At 51.7% G+C, this 17,040-nt stretch overlaps 1 protein-coding gene across 8 annotated transcripts in view; it reads left to right on the forward strand.

The window, feature by feature from the left end:
• Mub (poly(rC)-binding protein mub) overlaps positions 1 to 17,040 on the forward strand; it is a 189,645-nt gene that overhangs the window by 125,547 nt on the left and 47,058 nt on the right. For 7 of the 8 annotated variants that reach the window (XM_077706575.1, XM_077706577.1, XM_077706583.1 and 4 more), the window contains one exon: positions 16,690 to 16,848. In XM_077706575.1, coding sequence (XP_077562701.1) covers positions 16,774 to 16,848 — 75 coding nt within the window. In that variant the 5' untranslated portion in view covers positions 16,690 to 16,773. Of the gene's footprint in view, positions 1 to 15,308; positions 15,467 to 16,689; positions 16,849 to 17,040 lie in introns of those variants that run through there. The other variant, XM_077706578.1, reaches the window with a different exon arrangement.

Genomic DNA, 17,040 nt, shown 5'->3' on the forward strand with positions numbered 1-17,040 from the left:
ATCTTTGGCAGAAGTGCGGCGCAAGCCACGCACGAGCCACGTGCGCGCGTGTACCTGTGTGCACGTGTAGACCGCGCAAGTTGCTTGCTAGAAGTGACGGCGCTCGTGGGCGCCAATGGCCGCTCTGGAAGCGATTGCTTGCCCTACAAATTTTGGGGTTCGGCTTTGTCGCTTCATGTTGTTTCTTTTGAAGTAGCCGGCTTCTGTTTTTTGGAGGCAGCGTCTTCGTCGTTTGTCTCATCCGTGTGGTGGTTTCTATTTTCATTTTACTGAAAGTTAGAAAAATAACAAAACATGGCATTCAGCTCTCACAAAAAAGTTTCCCTTATTCGAAAAGCACTAATATAAATCGTCCTCATGGATTGCATCGAAATTAAACCACCACACCCAAAATTCGCCTTTTTGCTCCCGGTAAAGAAAAACCACTAAACACAAAAACTGAAGCGCGTAGAAATGCAGTGTCGTTGTACACAGCCTTGACAGCCTAGGTTGTTTTGCCCATCGATATTTTGCCTACGTTGATAACTTCGTTAGTCATCGCAGAAGTACACCCACACCTCATGCTTAAGCTGGGGTGAAAAACTGCTCGATAAAAAGGAAGACTCGAGTCATTACCGGGTTTAAGTTGTTTTTTGAAGAATGCTGGGAATGGCTTTGTTGGCCTCTTGTTATCTGTCAATCCCCTTCACGGACAGCATGGTAGACAGCTTGGGAAGCAGTCTAATTAGGCGTCTAAAGCATCAAGAATTGGTAAAGCGCGGGGGCCACGACGGCAGACGACAACACCGTAGCAGACATGTTGACTAACACAAGCCACAGTTTCGTAAAAGACAATTGCGTTATTAAATGATAATACCGTTAGGCAAATAAAGAAGTAAGCAAAACTAGCCGAGCAAATAATAGACTATACGAAACATTTAAATCAGGGAACAAGTTTGTTGCAACATTAGTACCCATAAAGGTGGCGCTGTCGTCGTTTCATTGTCTAGGCAGCAAATTAGCCAGCATTGCTGGAATTTTATAGGAAGTCCTGCGAAGCATGCTTCCTTGCCGGCCTTGTTAAGGTTGGAACACCGCTTGGAACAGTGTGTGCAATCCGCTAAGATATAGCAACGTAGCCGTCTAATGGGTAAATAAGAACGCAGCGCGGGCATGTGGCACTCGACGCGAGGAGCACCATTGTCATTATCACTCTTGCGAAAGGGCTCGTTGGTAAAGAAGAAGAAGCGAAAGTTCATCTACGAAGCGCAGTTCAGGCCTTTCTTGTGCTGGAAAACATGGATCCTCACAGGCGCTGGAAACAGGTGTGTGTTTTGGCGTAGTTCTTTCGGGCTCCGGGGTAATGCACTGTATGGTACTTGGCGAGCATACCGCTGTTTGTATTAGGCAAACCCCGACTTGGTAAAAGTGCTTCAGCTTAACTGGTCTGCAGGCTGGAGGAGTCGCGAATTTCGGAATGAGTCTTCTCGCGTTGTGATTAATCGTGCGCTGATAGCGACTGCGACTGACCGCACGACTGCGTTCGGAAGCTTTAGCAGGTATAGTTCATACCGCAAGCTTCGTACAGCACTGTGGATGGTACATTGTTGTCAGCAGTCCGCCCACTGAGCACGCCTAACTCACCGTGAAGGGGGCCTTGAAAGGACATTTCCTTCTCCCCTGAGGCTGAGTTATCCGCCTGAGTGGGCGACCTGTTGACAACAATGTAGCATCCACAGTGCTGCACGTAGATTGTGGTATGAACGACAGTACGTACTCATCACCGAGAAGTTCTTGTGTCGACGACCGGAAGCGGCAAAGTGTTAGTGTTAGCGTGAACAGGGCGCGACAGATCAGATGCACTGGCTGCGCGTGCACTGGCACGCCTCGAGGCAGTGTGTGGCTGAGCACGCAATGTCGAAATCAAGCGCGCGTGCTGCAAATTGCCCTTTTCCTCGTTTCCAATGTCAAGCAGCGTCTGTCTGCTCGCGGAATTGTTTCGCACAAATTTTCGACGCTTTTTTGCGCGCGCTTTGTTGCTCCGTAACTGCGTAATTAAATTTCCCGGAGTTGCGTCGTTAGAATTGGTGGCCACACGAAAGACCCGCGAAAATGGTGCCTGCTAGCGTCAGCTACATTTTGTGGCGCTGAGAAAGGGCACGCCGTGTAAAATGACCAATGCAGGAATGCAATTAGTTTTGAAATTTTGCAGTGGTGCGCGCTGTCTGACTAGCCTGTCGGCCGTGCTTTAAAATGCGGAGCTCAGAGTGGTCGGCCGATCGCTTCGTAATATTTCCTGACAGAAATTCTGTGACTGCGACGTTGTTGTGTAAGTGTACTTAACCGTCCATGACGAAAAATTGCGTAGTACTAAGGCTAGTGGCACAAAAACGGGCTTCAATACAGATAGTTGTCGCAATGGCACGTCTGGAGCAACTCCAGCCACGTTGGTTCCGGGAGACTCGCGGTGCAGAGCACGACGAGTGTTGCGGCAAAGCTCCCATATATCCCCAACCACGCCCTCCAATTTCGGTCAACGGGAACTCGCAGAACTATCCATAGGACCTTCTAGTGACTGCTGTGCAGAAAAACGATCTGCGAGTTGTTGTTGCCAATCGCTCAGGTGTCCTTACCTTCACCGCCAGATACCGGTTGAAGGCCTCCTTTTGATAATCAATACGACTCCTTAAAACAACAGCGCCGGGTGGATTGTGTCCGCGATCCATCCGACGTATCCACAGGGACCGGGTCGTGGTGCGGTGGCCGAAGAACAAAATACCCTTATTTGGCTGAACGTAGAATTAGAAGGATCGGCTTTTACAGAAGCTGCGTGCGTGGTGCTGAGTCTGCTGACCCCTTGAAACCGAACGAAAATCCGACAGTTCGTCAAGCTTCACAAAGACGACAATTTTGGCAAAGACAATCGAAACGTGGTGCGTGCCGGTGCAACGGTAAACAAGGTGTCAGCGGTGTAGTCGGACTATGGGAGGCCCCAGAGTTGTGCAGCATTCGACTCTGCAAGAATGCAGTGCAGCGTGCGAGGGTAACTGTTAGGCCGTGGCCGCGTCGTCCCGAATGGCGTTCGGTCGCGTATAACGGCGGTGCCCTGTCTGAACCGCGGGTTAAGCCAAAGTTTGCCCAGAGGGGAATAGCGTGCACACCCCCGCAGAACCTATGGGCGTTAACAAACGCTGAAAACATTTCGCGGTGCCACGCAGCGCGCAACTCCTCTCCAAAACTGCGCGCATCGACACGCGTCCCGCTGCCCTGCTCATTTGCGGCAGTCCCGAAGGGAAAGAAAAAAAACACAAACAGATCGTCCGAGGCAGCGTATAATAGGCCGGTATGAATCTTGCGGGGGCAGTTTTCATAAAGCACTGTTGTGCGTCGTCCCCATTCTGATGACAACGGGGTGCGTAGGCTCGCGCACCGTGCGTATACCCGCAAGGAGGCTCTCATATACGCGCCGCCGGAAAACACTGGCGTAACCCCGTCCGCTGTTTGCCGTCTGGATTAGCGCGGCTTTATATATACGTGAGCGGCAGCCGTAATAACCAACGGTCGGGCAAGTTTCCTGGGCCCCACCCGCCTACCTGCAAACGCTCTCGCCGCTGCGCGGGCTGTTAACGGGGCGCCTTTTCGTGTCCCCGACCGTCGCGCGTGGCAGTTTCCGAGCCGAGCTCGAAGTGCCGCTCTCCAGCAGCACTCGTTAAGCCCTCGTGCCAATACTGCGGCACGGGTGGAGGGAGAGGACACGCGGGGTGCCCGGCCGAAACGACTTTTTTTTTTTTTTTGCCTACTACTGCGCCGGAGTTTAGAGATGCGGTCGGCTGGAGGTCGGAAAGCAGCGTTGACGTCGTCGCACCGAGCCGCGCAATAACCGGCGTGTGTTGCGTTGGGTTGTGCTGCTGCCGGGAGGATTACCTCGCCTGCAGCGTCGCTAGTCCGTAGCGCGGTAGCGCTTAAACTGCGGCCGGTCGTCAGCACGGCCTCCATACGCCGCCGAAAGAGAACGGGGGGTCGGGGGTTGCGCCTTGTTGGCTATAAAAACTAGTGGCTGGGTCCTGTCTCCTTGTTCTTGTTATTTTGTCCTTTTCGCGCGATATTTTTGCGGTTCCTTTGGCGCCGTTCTCATCGGTAATCCCGTTTATACCATGGTCGGATATTCGTACTGCTGCCTCTCGCGTGCTCAGACCGAGTCCCCCCGGTGTTATGGCGGGCTCTCTCTCTCTCTCTCTCTCGGTCATCGGGCTGCGTGTGAGGCTCGACCTTTGATTAATGTTTCTTTCTGCTTCACGAGACCAGTGGGGACGATTTGCTGAGCCAAATTCGGTCACGTGACGCGTGATTCCAGATTGCAGCTTTGTCATTGCGCGTTACCGAATATCTCAGCAAGCATACGTCGTTTGACGTTCGTATACTTCGCGCTCAATCACTGATATCGTGCGCTTTAAAGGTAGGTTCACCGCGCTGATTTGAGTAAAAGTTGTTTTTAAAAAGAAATTACTAAAAATTGGAATTAAGGGAGCAGCGCATCCGCCTCAATTTTCCCGCTCGTGTACTCCGCCCCGAAACGACGCTGCGCGCCGTTGTAGGGTATTCTGTCTGGCCCGCGCGACTTGGCGGGAGGCCGGCCAATAAAGACGTCTGTCGCCACGCGGCGGTAGCAGCTGATGCTGGGCGCGTAGCGAATGGAAGAAGCTGGGGATCTCTTGGTCTCCGCGGGACGGCGATAGAGGAGAGGGAGCAGCGCGACGTGATACGACGGCCTCGGTCCGGAAGCGAGCAATAAAAACGACACGTGTATTCCCCCCGCCTGGGCCACCACAAGTTTATACGGGCGGTGGCAGGCTACGCTTGCTCTTGCCGTACTTCCGTGCAGCGAATCTGCCGCCCGGAAATACAAGTATTTTTTTTTTCTTCCACGCTCCGGAAGTGGCTTATCTTTGCACCCTTGGTTGGGGCTGTGTACGAACGAATTTATAATAAGGTACCTGGTTCGACTCCCTGCAAGCGCGGGCACCTGTCGATAGCGTACTGGGGAGAAAGAGGAAGCCGCCTGCGAACTAGAAGTTAAACATGCACATTTTTGTACAGTGCAATGTAGCATCTGTGATGGGCCTTAGGCGCAGTAAACTCTCACTGTAACGAAGTCCTTGTTACAAGAAGCTGGCTTCGTTATAAGCGATACTCTGTTAAAACGGAAATGATTTGATCTCGGTTCACTGCAGTGTGGCCGCGAAGCACTTCGAATAAAACGAAATTTCGGATGAAGTTTTTTCGTTATAACAGAGTCCCTTGAGAGACTCTGGTTATAACAAGGGTTTGCTGTATACGATATTTTGTAACTGTCGCTTTTTTATTACCATCCTCGTTGTTACATTCAGTCTAGTAGAGTTTATCTTCTTATGTCCTCCGACCGTTGTCCTGCCGCGTCGTGCTGCTCGTAACTGACGTGAAGCGCAAGCGCGCCCTCTAGTGCGGCACTGCGGAGAATGCCCTCCTCCCCGCATGGTTCTGGGATCGTTAGGGAGCGAGCGTGCCGAAGTCGTGTCTGGCTGCCAGTGGTCTCTGGCCATGGAGCGTGCCAGCGTCGTTTGCGGCCGCGGGCGCGTTGTCCTGGCAACGGCCCTTCGCACCGAGAGCCCGCAGGGTTGACCGGCACGCGCCAGACCGAGGCTTCAGTTTAATCCTTCCCAACAACGACATGCAACCAACTCGGCGCGTGAGCGGGAAAGCCTGAAACCTACCTGAACTCGGCCTGAACGCTCTACAGTTTTTGAGCTCGTCAATCACCACCTCGTGTCCGCGTCGCCACTGCCTGCAGTCGTTGACGTTGCCTTGAAACTTTGGAAATAATGAGCAAAATTTGAATCGGGCGCGCGAAAATTTTTGCGGGATTTCAGTCTCCGTACCTTGGTAGTTCTTGGTTTCGAAACTTTTTTCGCGCAGCTCCCCATCCACGTTGATACCTCCCCTCCCTCCAGCGATCCTCTTCTCCACATTATGCTGTCGGTTTCCTGGTATGTCATGTCTTCCTCTTAACCTTGTGCAGATGGAGAGCCACATTAGTGGGTGCTTGCTGACGTAGACGTTTTCTTGTATACCTCTCCCAATATACACCTTCGAGTAGGCGTTGTGCTGCTAAGCACAAGGTTGCGGCTTCTATCACGGCCACATCGGCCGTTCTTCTGATGAAGGAAAAAAAAAAGCGCATGCGTCGGACTTTCCTCGCACGTTGGAGATGCCCAAGTGCAGCGTCTGTGTGTGCGCCCCCCCCCCCACCACCACCACCACCACCACCACCACCACCACCACCACCCATCCCTTCCCCTGTGTTCCTTCTACGTACGTGCATGGTCAGGATGTCGCTAAGCTCTGTTGGTCATCTCCTCGCTTCGTTCTCCGTTGAAAATCGTCCACTGAACACACTTACCCACCCACTCCTGGCGCTTATTCTTCTCCTTTCCCGCTTTATACCCATCGTTGTTCTCCTCGCCACCGTCCCGTCCTAGTGCGTTTCACCATTTTCTTAGGGGCCTCTTGCCCTCGTCTTTTCCGTGCCCAGATTTTCGCAAACAAATGCCGTAAGCGATGGTTAGTTCAGGCTGCCGTAGCCTACGAGTGTCGCTACATTATTTGCTTCAAGGCGCTTGCGCGCCGTAGCGCGATAAATTTTGCTCCTTGGGAAGAAGGGGAGCAAAGCCGCAAAGCGGTAGCCGCGCTCTTGATAGATCACGCTAATGCGGCTGGCTCGGCATTTTATCCGCGCTGCACTTGCGCGCGCCGCGTCCTAATATAATTGTGGCACAAGATGACAGCCAAGGTCTGTCACTCTCTCTCTCTCCCTCTCTTCCATTTTGTTGCCTCGCTCCCCTTCTCCCTCTCCTAATGGATCATCTCCCGCGGCTTCGAAAGTTGTAATGTAGTCTCCCCTCGTGTGATGGGGCCGCGAGAGGAGAGCGCGCGTACACAGCCGTGTCCCGGCGGCAACGGCGGCCTTCCTTGCCGCTGCCCATAAGTCATTTTTCTCGGCTGCTTGGCCTCAGCTTGGTCATGTTGCCTAAATGGAAACTAATGGCTGCCCGGATGCTCCCGAGACAAAAGAGAAGCCCGAGGGAGGGGCGAGAAGGAGGTGTCGCTTGAGCGCGCGCGCGCGCGAGACCCTGCCTTTCTTCCGCCGTTAACTCGCGGCGCTGACTCCGAGCCAAAAACGTGCCTCCTCGCGGACGCCTGCTCGGGCTTCATCTATTCCAACTTGAAGCGTCTCGAGCGCGCTTAGTTCTCGTAAATCAATCTGCCGCCGCAGCAGCCTCTTTAAGGGGACGTAAAAGTACAGCCCCGCGCGTCTCGGGTGGCACGTGCCGCGTGCCTGCGGTCGGCGCTGTGGCTGGAAGAGGATGAGGGAGCAGGAGGAGGAAGAGAAACGCCGCACACACCTGCGCGCGGATCCGAAGAAGCATCGCTCCGAGCATCTCCTGCGAGTGTAACGGGCTGTCGCGGTCAACTTATCTCAGTTCCGCTCGTCTGTCGCTCTCCGTCCCAGCGCCTTCGGGCTGGAAGGCAACAGTGAGCGCGAGGGTGTTTATAAACTGAAGCTTGAGTTGGCAAGTGATCTTCTCTGCTCGGCTACCGAGGTGCTATGTGCGCGTAGTAAATAGTTGGAACGGCACAAACGTTGAGCACCGGACTCTCGGCAGGGGCCGTCTACGTTGCCGGTGGCAATGCAAAATGTCGCGTGGATCCCAATTTGTGTATTGTGAGAACCTCTCTCTCTCTCTCTCTCTCTCTCTATCTCTCTCTCTCTCTCTCTCTCTATATATATATATATATATATATATATATATATATATATATATATATATATATATATATATAGGGAGTAGTAGAACTTTGAAGATGGTAGAGAACACAAGAGAAGAAAAACTTCGAACAAGGTAAAAGCACGATTGTGGCCTACGTTTCAGCAAAGAGAACTTGCTTTCCTCAGAGAACTTGCTTTCCTGAGGAAAGCAAGTTCTCTTTGCTGAAACGTAGGCCACAATCGTGCTTTTACCTTGTTCGAAGTTTTTCTTCTCTTATATATATATATATATATATATATATATATATATATATATATATATATATATATATATATATATATATATATATATATATATATATATATATATATATAGAGAGAGAGAGAGAGAGAGAGAGAGAGAGAGAGAGAGGCGAAAATTTGTCTGCATTAAAACCCAGTCCTTGAGTAGCGTAATTGCCCCGCCATATTTTATGCGTGTTCTGGAAAAATGGTCTTGTTGCCAAGTTAGCCAATACGTGCGGTTTTCGGGGGTGAGGCCCCTTGGGGGCTGGGGCTGTCGGCGTCTCATGTCGTCGTCGTCGTAACCGTCGTCTCGTGTAGTCACGATACTAAAATACTGGGACACTCGTTTACGCCTCGCGCTAGAACGTAAAGCGTACTAAAAAACACCGGGACACTCGTTTACGCCTCGTGCTAGAACGCTCCATGCTTCGAAGACACGAGATTTTTACAGCAAAGCTGTATACCTCTGCCCCCAGTGGTTTCATCTCCGTTGGCAAAGGGGCCAAGGCGCCAAGAATACACTTATACGCTGCATGCTTCGCCGCTCCCCAGGTTTCACGTTAGTGGAGATGTCCGGGATATTCGTTGTTGTTTAACGGACAAACTACCTGCAGTATAGCAAGACCGAAAGCGTGGTTAAAATCGCGAATGAGAGGACCATCTTGCGTCTCCTTTCAAGTCTAAGTGTAGGAGGAAGAGGGAAATGTCTTACTGCGTCTTCTCACGAGAGGGGTGAAGGGGAAAAGGGAGGGAAGGTGCTGGGGGTTGGAAAGTTTTCTTTTTCTCTCTCTCCAGCTATAAGAAGGAATTCACCTCTGCGTTCGTGTGGACTGCGTCACGACGGTCACCTGCTCGGGGCATGTTTAAGTGAAACCTTATTGCAAACCGACGTGGGGCGTGTGTTCTGACCTTTTAACTGACGTAATCTGGTCTCGCGAGCGTCCACTCACTTTCTGCGTGGGTGCTCGCTGCGAGCGTGCTCCGACCTTTCGTATTTATAAATGTTTTGACTATAAAAAGTATAGCATTTTCATACAGTATTTGAGGCGTAACAGATAATTATCGTGCTTTTCCTTTCAATTTGAGAAGAATGCTTCGAAGAGAAACAAAATGGAGAGAAAGAGATTTGATGTTAAGTATCCGGAACAAAGGAAATAACGAGGAATTCGGAATTCTTATCGCGCTCTTTTTTTTTTTTTTTTGTCATTTAAAATGAGGGTTTCGAAGCAAAGAAAATTAAGAGGAAAACATTCGGCGTTAGGTACACGGGCGCAAAGGAATAAGGCCAGTAGGAGCGAGACGAGGTATCCACCACCGTGCACCCCGCGGCACGGCGAAGTGCGCGCTCGAGTAGTCGGCCGGGTGGGTGGGTGCCAGGCGGCGTCAATTTGCGGCCAAGATAAGCGAGCCGATCGAAGCTGCCGCCGGACAGCTCCTTGCCCGGATTGATTGATCCCGCGGCAAATGCTCGCTTGTCTTCGGCCTCAGCGTGTTCGCGGCCGCCGCCGTATAACTCATACGGCTCGCGGCGAGACACGCCCGCCCTGCAGCGACGCCTGTTTTCGCTGCCTCGCCTGCACCCCCCCTCTCCTTCGAAGGCATCTCTCTCTGCTTCCGTCTGTCAGCGGGGTTCGGTGCATGCGAACGAAGACAGCTCTGCCTCCACGCAAGAGTGCAGTGCACGTCTCTTGCCGCCCTCCCTGCTTTTAAAAGGGCCCTGCAACACTTCCGACACTTCACTTTTATGTCATTCTAGCCTGGAAGCACTGCGAAAGCTATAGGTATCGCCAGCACAGAGTGGCACTGCGTGATTTTCTCCTTGCATCAGATAGTTTCTGCTTTTCTTTTGTTGCGATTTTCCGTAATGTAGCTATCGAATGGGTCTAATGCTGCAACTGGAAGGAAGGCGGCCGATAGCAAGCAACGCCAAGACAGGGAAAGAGCAGAATCTTTGGAGCGAAGTTACCCGTTAGGCGTAGAGAGTAAATATTGGCTGAAGGAAGGACCTTGTGGTTCCCTTTGTAGTCCCCACTGAGTACTGGATGCGCTTGCTGACTAGGTTCTGAAAGCGATTCGCATTTAGAAAAAAATAATGTTGAAAGAGTGTTGCGGGGTCCCTTTAAGTCGAGTGGCTACCGCCACGTTGCATGCCCACTCTTTTCTTCTTCGTGCTTTAAATGCACTATAAGCTTGGTACGAAGGCTGGCATAAATGTACCGCGAAATTGAAATGTGACCCGCCGCTGTGGCTCAATGGCAAGACGTTGTACGGCTGTGTCCGAGCACGGGATCTGATCCGGGCCGCGGCGGCCGTTTTTCTGGTAAAGGCGAAGAACTGGAATGCCCGTGTGTCGAGATATTGGTCCAAGTTAGAGATATCGAGTTGGTCGAAATTAATCTGAAACCCCCCATGGCTGTGCGTATCACAGCGCAGGTATAGCTGGACGAGTTAAACACGGAAAGTTCGAATTTGAAATTGAGATGTGAACGTCGCCATCATGGTGAACTCTCGGACGTGTTATGCGACGCATTTCTGTTCTGCAAATTTACAGGTGAAAGCGGCCACTGCAGCTGTATTCGAAATTTCGCGCTTGTTAAGACTTTCCTGCACTTTGTATAGGCACTAGGCGTGAGAGGCAACAATCTGCACTCATTAGGTTGATGCAGTGTCTTCCGTTTGCACCCAAAATTGCGGTTAACGCGCTTTTCCGTCGTTGCGGTTGCTGCGGCCTTTTCAAATCTGCTGTCTGCCATGTGACCTGAACTTCAGCCAATGAGGCTGAAGCAATTCTTGTTCAATTTTTAAAGCCTCAGATGTTGATGCGCGTGGGCTCTTGCACACCGTCGTCTACTGAGCGAGCGCTTTCGGGCTCGTTGAGGGAGAGGGAGAGCGCCCCTTTCTCTCATGCGCAAAAGACATTTGGTTAAAACTTACGCCGATGCACGACTTTTCTTTCTCTTTTTTTCAAATTTTGATGACTGCCCGCGCGTTTTAAGTGTCGGCCACCCTGTGCGGGAAAAGGTGTCTTGGCACAGGAGTTCCTCCATGTTGAAATGCAGACGATAGCGTTGTTTCTCCAGCGTGACGCATGCGCTGATCAAATTGCTCCTCGATGGAGACGGTCCCCAAGGAGCCGCTCAAAGATCCGCGCTTTACTAGAAACTGCGTTTTCGTTCTATAGTATACGTCTGACACCGAGTTCAAGCGTGCATGTGCTGCTATCGTGATAGTAGAACAGCCTGGCCCGCGTGTTGCTGCTTGCTTTTTCACCGTGTGCAGGCCGGGTAGGGACTTCAAAAGTACTGGCCCGAAGGCTTTGAGTCTCCTAAGTCGAACAACACTGCTCAGGGCGACTTCAAAGAGAAGGGTTGCGCTATAGAGGGCTTCGGTCTCGGCGCTGTATGCCCTGCTGATACATTGCGCTTTTGTCAGCAAACGCTGCGACAGCACGGGCTTTGATATCGGAAGCGTATAAATCTCCTCGACTCCCGCTATGAGCGACGCAAAAAAGTCCCCCCCCCCCCTCCCCCTCCTTTCAACTTCTGCTGGAAGAATCCACGCATCTACCCCTTGCTTAATAGTACAGCCGAATGGATCAAAAAAACATATTTTGCCAACATCCTTGTTTCTTTTCCTCCGCCCCTGCTCAAAAGTTTACGGGAGGATTAAGAGCTGCCGCCACGTGTATAGTTCGCTCTTCTCTCCTCTGCGCCGGTACTGCTCGAACCTGTAGCGGCACCGCCTGGCGGTTCGTGATCCCTAAGATAAACGTTAACGAATCGTGCGCCTTAAGCCGATTTGCAACACCAATCGCATTTGTTAGTCGCATGCGAAATAGGGATTTCGCCCATCCGAGCGCGTGGTATTTCTTGGTTCCTATTTGCTGACTGGTTGGGTTCCCGTAAGTCGTTCGCGTTACCCTGCCAACAGGCCGTTGCTGTTCTCGCTTGTTCACGAGCGCCAGGTTCTTTATTTTTTTTTTCTATGTTTTACATGTTAGTCGTGCATTGGCGTTTGCGCAAGAACACTTGCGAAATGTCCGTTGAAAGGTAACTGCGAGTTGGCGTGCCCGTATGCGCGCAGAGTACCTTGCCAGTAGACGAGCTTGTGCTGTCAGTGGATGTTTATGGCGAAAGCTTGTTGCAAAAACAACCCTCTTCACCCTCATAGTTTCTTTTTTCTTGTCTTTTTGTCTTCGATCGCCTGTCTCGCGTCTTTCTGACTCGGTGCTAGCATTAACGTTGCAGGCGGGTTTGCTCCCACCTCTTCGCGATCACTTAAAAAGCGAGAGCTGTCAGCTCATTGCGATGCAGCGGTGTAATTTTTTTGGCCGTATGCAGCACCCTTGATAAATTACTTTGGGGAAACTCATTTGTTGTCGCCGTGCACTAATTTCGAAACGCAGTTAAGTAGGGATTGTTTGATTCAACACCGTACGACCGGTGGCTCGCCTGGGTTAAACATTCGAAATTAATTATTAACGCGGAGCGTCGCAGAAACGCAAGCGTCGTCGGGGACGTTGACCGTGAGTGAAAAGTCCGTGAGCGAAAAAAAACCCTAGGATCGTTAAGGCGCTGTCCCAGCAGATGGCGTGCGAGCAGGCGGCGCGTGCCGGCGGCAGCCGATGCGAGATGCGGCATGCTGCATTTCGCGCCGGCAACGCTGGCCTCGCCACTTGAAATGCACTGTGTCCGCGCCCCGGCGCAGTTCCTACTGCATGCTGCGGCTAGCTTTCTGTTGGTATTTATTAGGGATTTATTCTTATTGAGTTCTTTCGGTTTGTTTTTCTTCCTCTCCTCACGCTCGCTTCTCTTGTGTCTACTTCTGGTCGTCAGTATTGTTTACTTGTATACCTCTGTGTTGCCCACCTCATTCGTCTTGATATCACGGTGGTGGCTGCGTGCGAGGAGCACGCCTTTATAACGGGTGACCACTAAACTTTATGTACGCACGCACGCACGCCGCTTATATAGATGAATGCAAGCGGCCATTTCCCGTGGCGTCGTCTACGTTTGTCGATGCGTAGCTCGAGGATCATAAATTTCGTCCCGTTAAGCTGACTATCGGAGAAATTTTGGTATTTCGCATATTTTAGCCCCCCCTATTAATTTGAATGTTTTATACTGCCTCTTTTAGTTTAAACAGAAATTTTATATTCTGACTATATGACTACTCAGAGTATAAACAAAAATAAACAAGATGGAATAGTCCATGGCTCTGTGGATGAATAGTAATTACTCTGTTGCAGGAAACTGTAGTAGCTTTAATTTCACCCTTTTGTCTGAACTGCGTGAACCACCCTTCGTGTCATTGGCTGGCGTGAAGTGAAGCTAACGGGAGTCACCGTGTTGACGTCGCATGCAAACAAGACCTGGCAAATAGGAAAATTGCTCAAAAATGTGCGAGCGGAGATAAAAGAGGGAAGGTGGTGATATATGTCGATGTGAGAAAGAACAAACACGGCCAAGGTTCGTTAAAGCATCGGTGTGTGCGCGACGATCGAGTTGCTGGGCAGAGGCGGCGGGGCCGAAATCTGTTTCGCATATTTGCCAACCTTCTCAGATCGCTCAGCGCTGCAGATGGGACCTGCCGTAGAACTTGATTAGGCGCAGGCGCTTAACGTAATTAAGTGCCTAAACATAAGAGGGCTCATTTACTTGGGCTTCCTTCCCCCACGCTCCCTCCCCTCGTACTCTTTTTTTTCCATGCAGCACGATTTCGTTGTTCTTGGGCGTTTTGTTCAGCAGCTCGATGACAGCGATTCGATTACGTTCGCGTGGCCCTTTCTTCCTCATCCTCTTGTTATATAACTTCTCCCTGCGAAATCCCCCTTCCTTCATGCCCTTGCACATGACATGGTTTCGAACTCTCGTTAATAGCGCCCAAGAGCTTACCCACCCTCGCTTCACTTTTTCTTCTTCTTAGTTCTGTTTTCCATAAAACTACGCGCGATCTGGGTAACTGAGTTTCTCCCCCCCCCCCCCCCCCTTCCCCCTCCGTCCCCTATTCATGTCTCTGAACCGTTCGTCGACAGGAACGCGCATCTGTTAACTATAGACAAGGCCGGCAAGGAGTCATCCGTCTTGACTTCCATTGTTCTGTTCGTGGTCCTTGGGCGCGAATTTTTCCTCCCCGCATCGGTATAGTTTTGGTTTACCTCTCGGGGACTTTGTTTAGGATAAGCAGTTGTCCAAGGCGTCTGTTTTGTTGATATCGTTTTTTGTGCGCTTCTTAACGACAATATTCTGAACGCTGCTTCTCTGGCGTTCGCTTGTCGCGCGCGTGCCGCCGACCAACGACCGTGAAAACGTCAACGCCGACTGGCTTATGGCCTCAACGCTGATTGGCATGTGGTCTCAGCGCCAGTGAAGATGAAAGGCGGGAAAGTTGATCAGCTACGCTCGCACCTGTCGAAACTGAAACTCGTGTGGATGTTCTTCAGTTTGCCGGGGGAAAAAATGCTGCAGACCGAGGGCTATGCGGATGGCGTCGCGAATCACGGGTCTCACGTGTGCGGTACAATAGCTGAGCAATTTAGCACAATTTTATGATGTTCCTCAACATAACTTTGTCCCTGCTTCGTGAAAAAGCGGGCCGTTCTCGCTCTGTTCGCTTTCCTTGCATAAATGGTCCGTTCTTCAACAGCGCAAGAAATCGCTGCTGTTTTTTTTATATATAGTTTTAGTGTGTAATTGTTACACCCATTTTAGCAACTCCATCAATTACTCGCCGCTCCTACATAAAAGTTCAGGGACAGTCTTCAAAGAAAGACGTTTGACCTCCGCAAGCCGGATATAGGCTGCATTGCCGTCTCTATTTCGTGCTACCAATCATTCGCTCCGCGAAGCCTCCGCGAAGCCACGGTCCTTGCCGGCGGCCCTGAAAATTCTTGCTCCTTTCGTTGCTTCTACCTGGCCAGGGTCCACCTTGTGAGACCGTCGTGACGAGCCCGTATCTCCGCACGCGCGCCCGGTGCCCATTAGGGGAAGCCCGTCGTCGTAACGAGGCCACTGGGTAAAGGGCAGCCCCTTCGCTACTGTTTTAGCCGCGAAGAACGAACAGAACCTCCCTCCTTGGGGAGAGCGGGCGCTGTAAATGAGAGCGCTTTCGTCACCCGCGAGGTCGTCCCCGCCGCGGCCGGTGCAGCGCCGACGTGTCGTCGTCCCCCCCGCCTACCTTACACCGCCACATTTGTCTCCTCCTCTTCCTGTGCTGCTACCTTGCGGGCTCCGGCGTCGCCCTCGGTTGTACCCTGGCACGTTCCGCGTCGGTGGCCGTTTTCTCCGGCCGCTCGCGACGACACCGCCGCCGGTTGTGTTCCGTTGTGTCAGCGTTTTGATGGACGGCTGACTGGTCTGGCTGTACATATGCGAACGGGATACCTCGGGTGGAGAAATTGTGAGTTGTTCGCTTTCTTTTTGGTGACATATTTGCCAAAGCGTTCTGGTTTTGTTCGGATGAGCTGCGTTTGTTCCTGGCTGAGGCTAGGCTAGCTTTGAAAACGCCCACGCGCACGACGTTCGTTGGACGGAAACTTCCATTGTCCGGAATACCACTCGACGCCGCGCTCGCAGTGTAACATTGCTGGGTAAAGGGAAATTAATGGCCTCTCCACTTCACTTTAATTTATCCTGTACGATTGGGCAGAATTGCAGTTGCAACCGTGCCTTCGTTTCGGTGCATATGTTTGTTGCTGCTCTTGGGAACTGCGGCGTTTTCGTCTTCCATTCGCGACGCAAGAACGCCTCTGCGTTGAGTGTGGGGGGTGGGAGGGAGGGGGGGACCTGGTGTGTGCGCATTGTACACGGCACACGTGTGTGGCGCTGCAGTCGATCTATTCGGCGAAGAATGGCTGCAAAAGAGCACCCTACGGGTGTAGCGGTATTTTGCACGTGAAGTGCGCTCATGGATGCCGGCCTATCGCCAGGAATAACGACAACGACCCCCAGCTCGGTATCTGGCATCGTAAAAGCGCCCAGCGATAGCGTTATCAAGGAGGCGAATACGTTCGTGGAATAAAATGCGCGACTCACGCCGTCATGTCCGTGGTGAGCTCGTGCCCCGCGTACAGAGAAGCGTTGTGCATAGGCTCTGAATTCTCTTGAAACGTATGCCAACAGCTGGTGCTGGTTTACCTTCGTTAGGCAAAAGAAAAACGTAAATACAAGCGCTATATGCAGTTTGACGCAGGTAAGCGGAGATTGTCACTTGCTACACGCATTCCCCGAAGTGCTGTTCAATAATAATAAAAGGAAGTTTCATTCACATTGAGTGATAGATTATATGATTTATATGAGATGATATGATGTGATAGATGATGATACGATAAATACCTGTGTAGAAACAAAGCTGTCGGATCCGCAGTTTCATGGCTTGTTCAGGCCGGTGTATACATTCACGCGCCTGCACGCAAGTGAAAGCTGCTACATCGGTTTAATGGGTGTGCCGGAGGCGCGGCAAGGCAAGAGCACGTTATGTAATCTGTCTCGTAATACTAGTGCAAGAAATGGAGGACACTGAATGGAACGCCTTCCGTTCTCCGTGCACACCTGCCCCGCTTGCGCGCCTCTCTGCCACACGCCCTCCTCATCCTCATCTCCCTGTTCCCTTTGTTTGCGCAGCGCCCCTCCGTGCCTGTTCCGCTGCCAGCCACCATTGTGCCCTGTCCGGTCCTTCCTCCAACCGCCGCCGCCACCTACGCCACCATGGCAGCTGTAGACACCAAGGCACTCGACGGCCCCTCCGTCACTCTCACTGTCCGCCTCATTATGCAGGGAAAGGTGAGTCTCTCGCTCTCTCTCGCTCTCTTCCCCCCTTCTCACACACCTCCCCAGTGTACCCTTTCTGCGTGCCTGCTTGCTTGCTCACTCGCTTGCTCTATCTCTCTCTCTCTCTCTGTCTCTCTCTCTCTTGCTGTGGCACCACGCATGACCACAACCTGTGGCGTTCGGTTGGCGGAGTGACTGTTTCGA

This window comes from Haemaphysalis longicornis, unplaced genomic scaffold, assembly GCF_048455015.1.
Source record: "Haemaphysalis longicornis isolate Haplotype H1 unplaced genomic scaffold, Haemaphysalis longicornis Haplotype H1 scaffold_4, whole genome shotgun sequence".
Classification (NCBI taxonomy): domain Eukaryota; kingdom Metazoa; phylum Arthropoda; class Arachnida; order Ixodida; family Ixodidae; genus Haemaphysalis; species Haemaphysalis longicornis.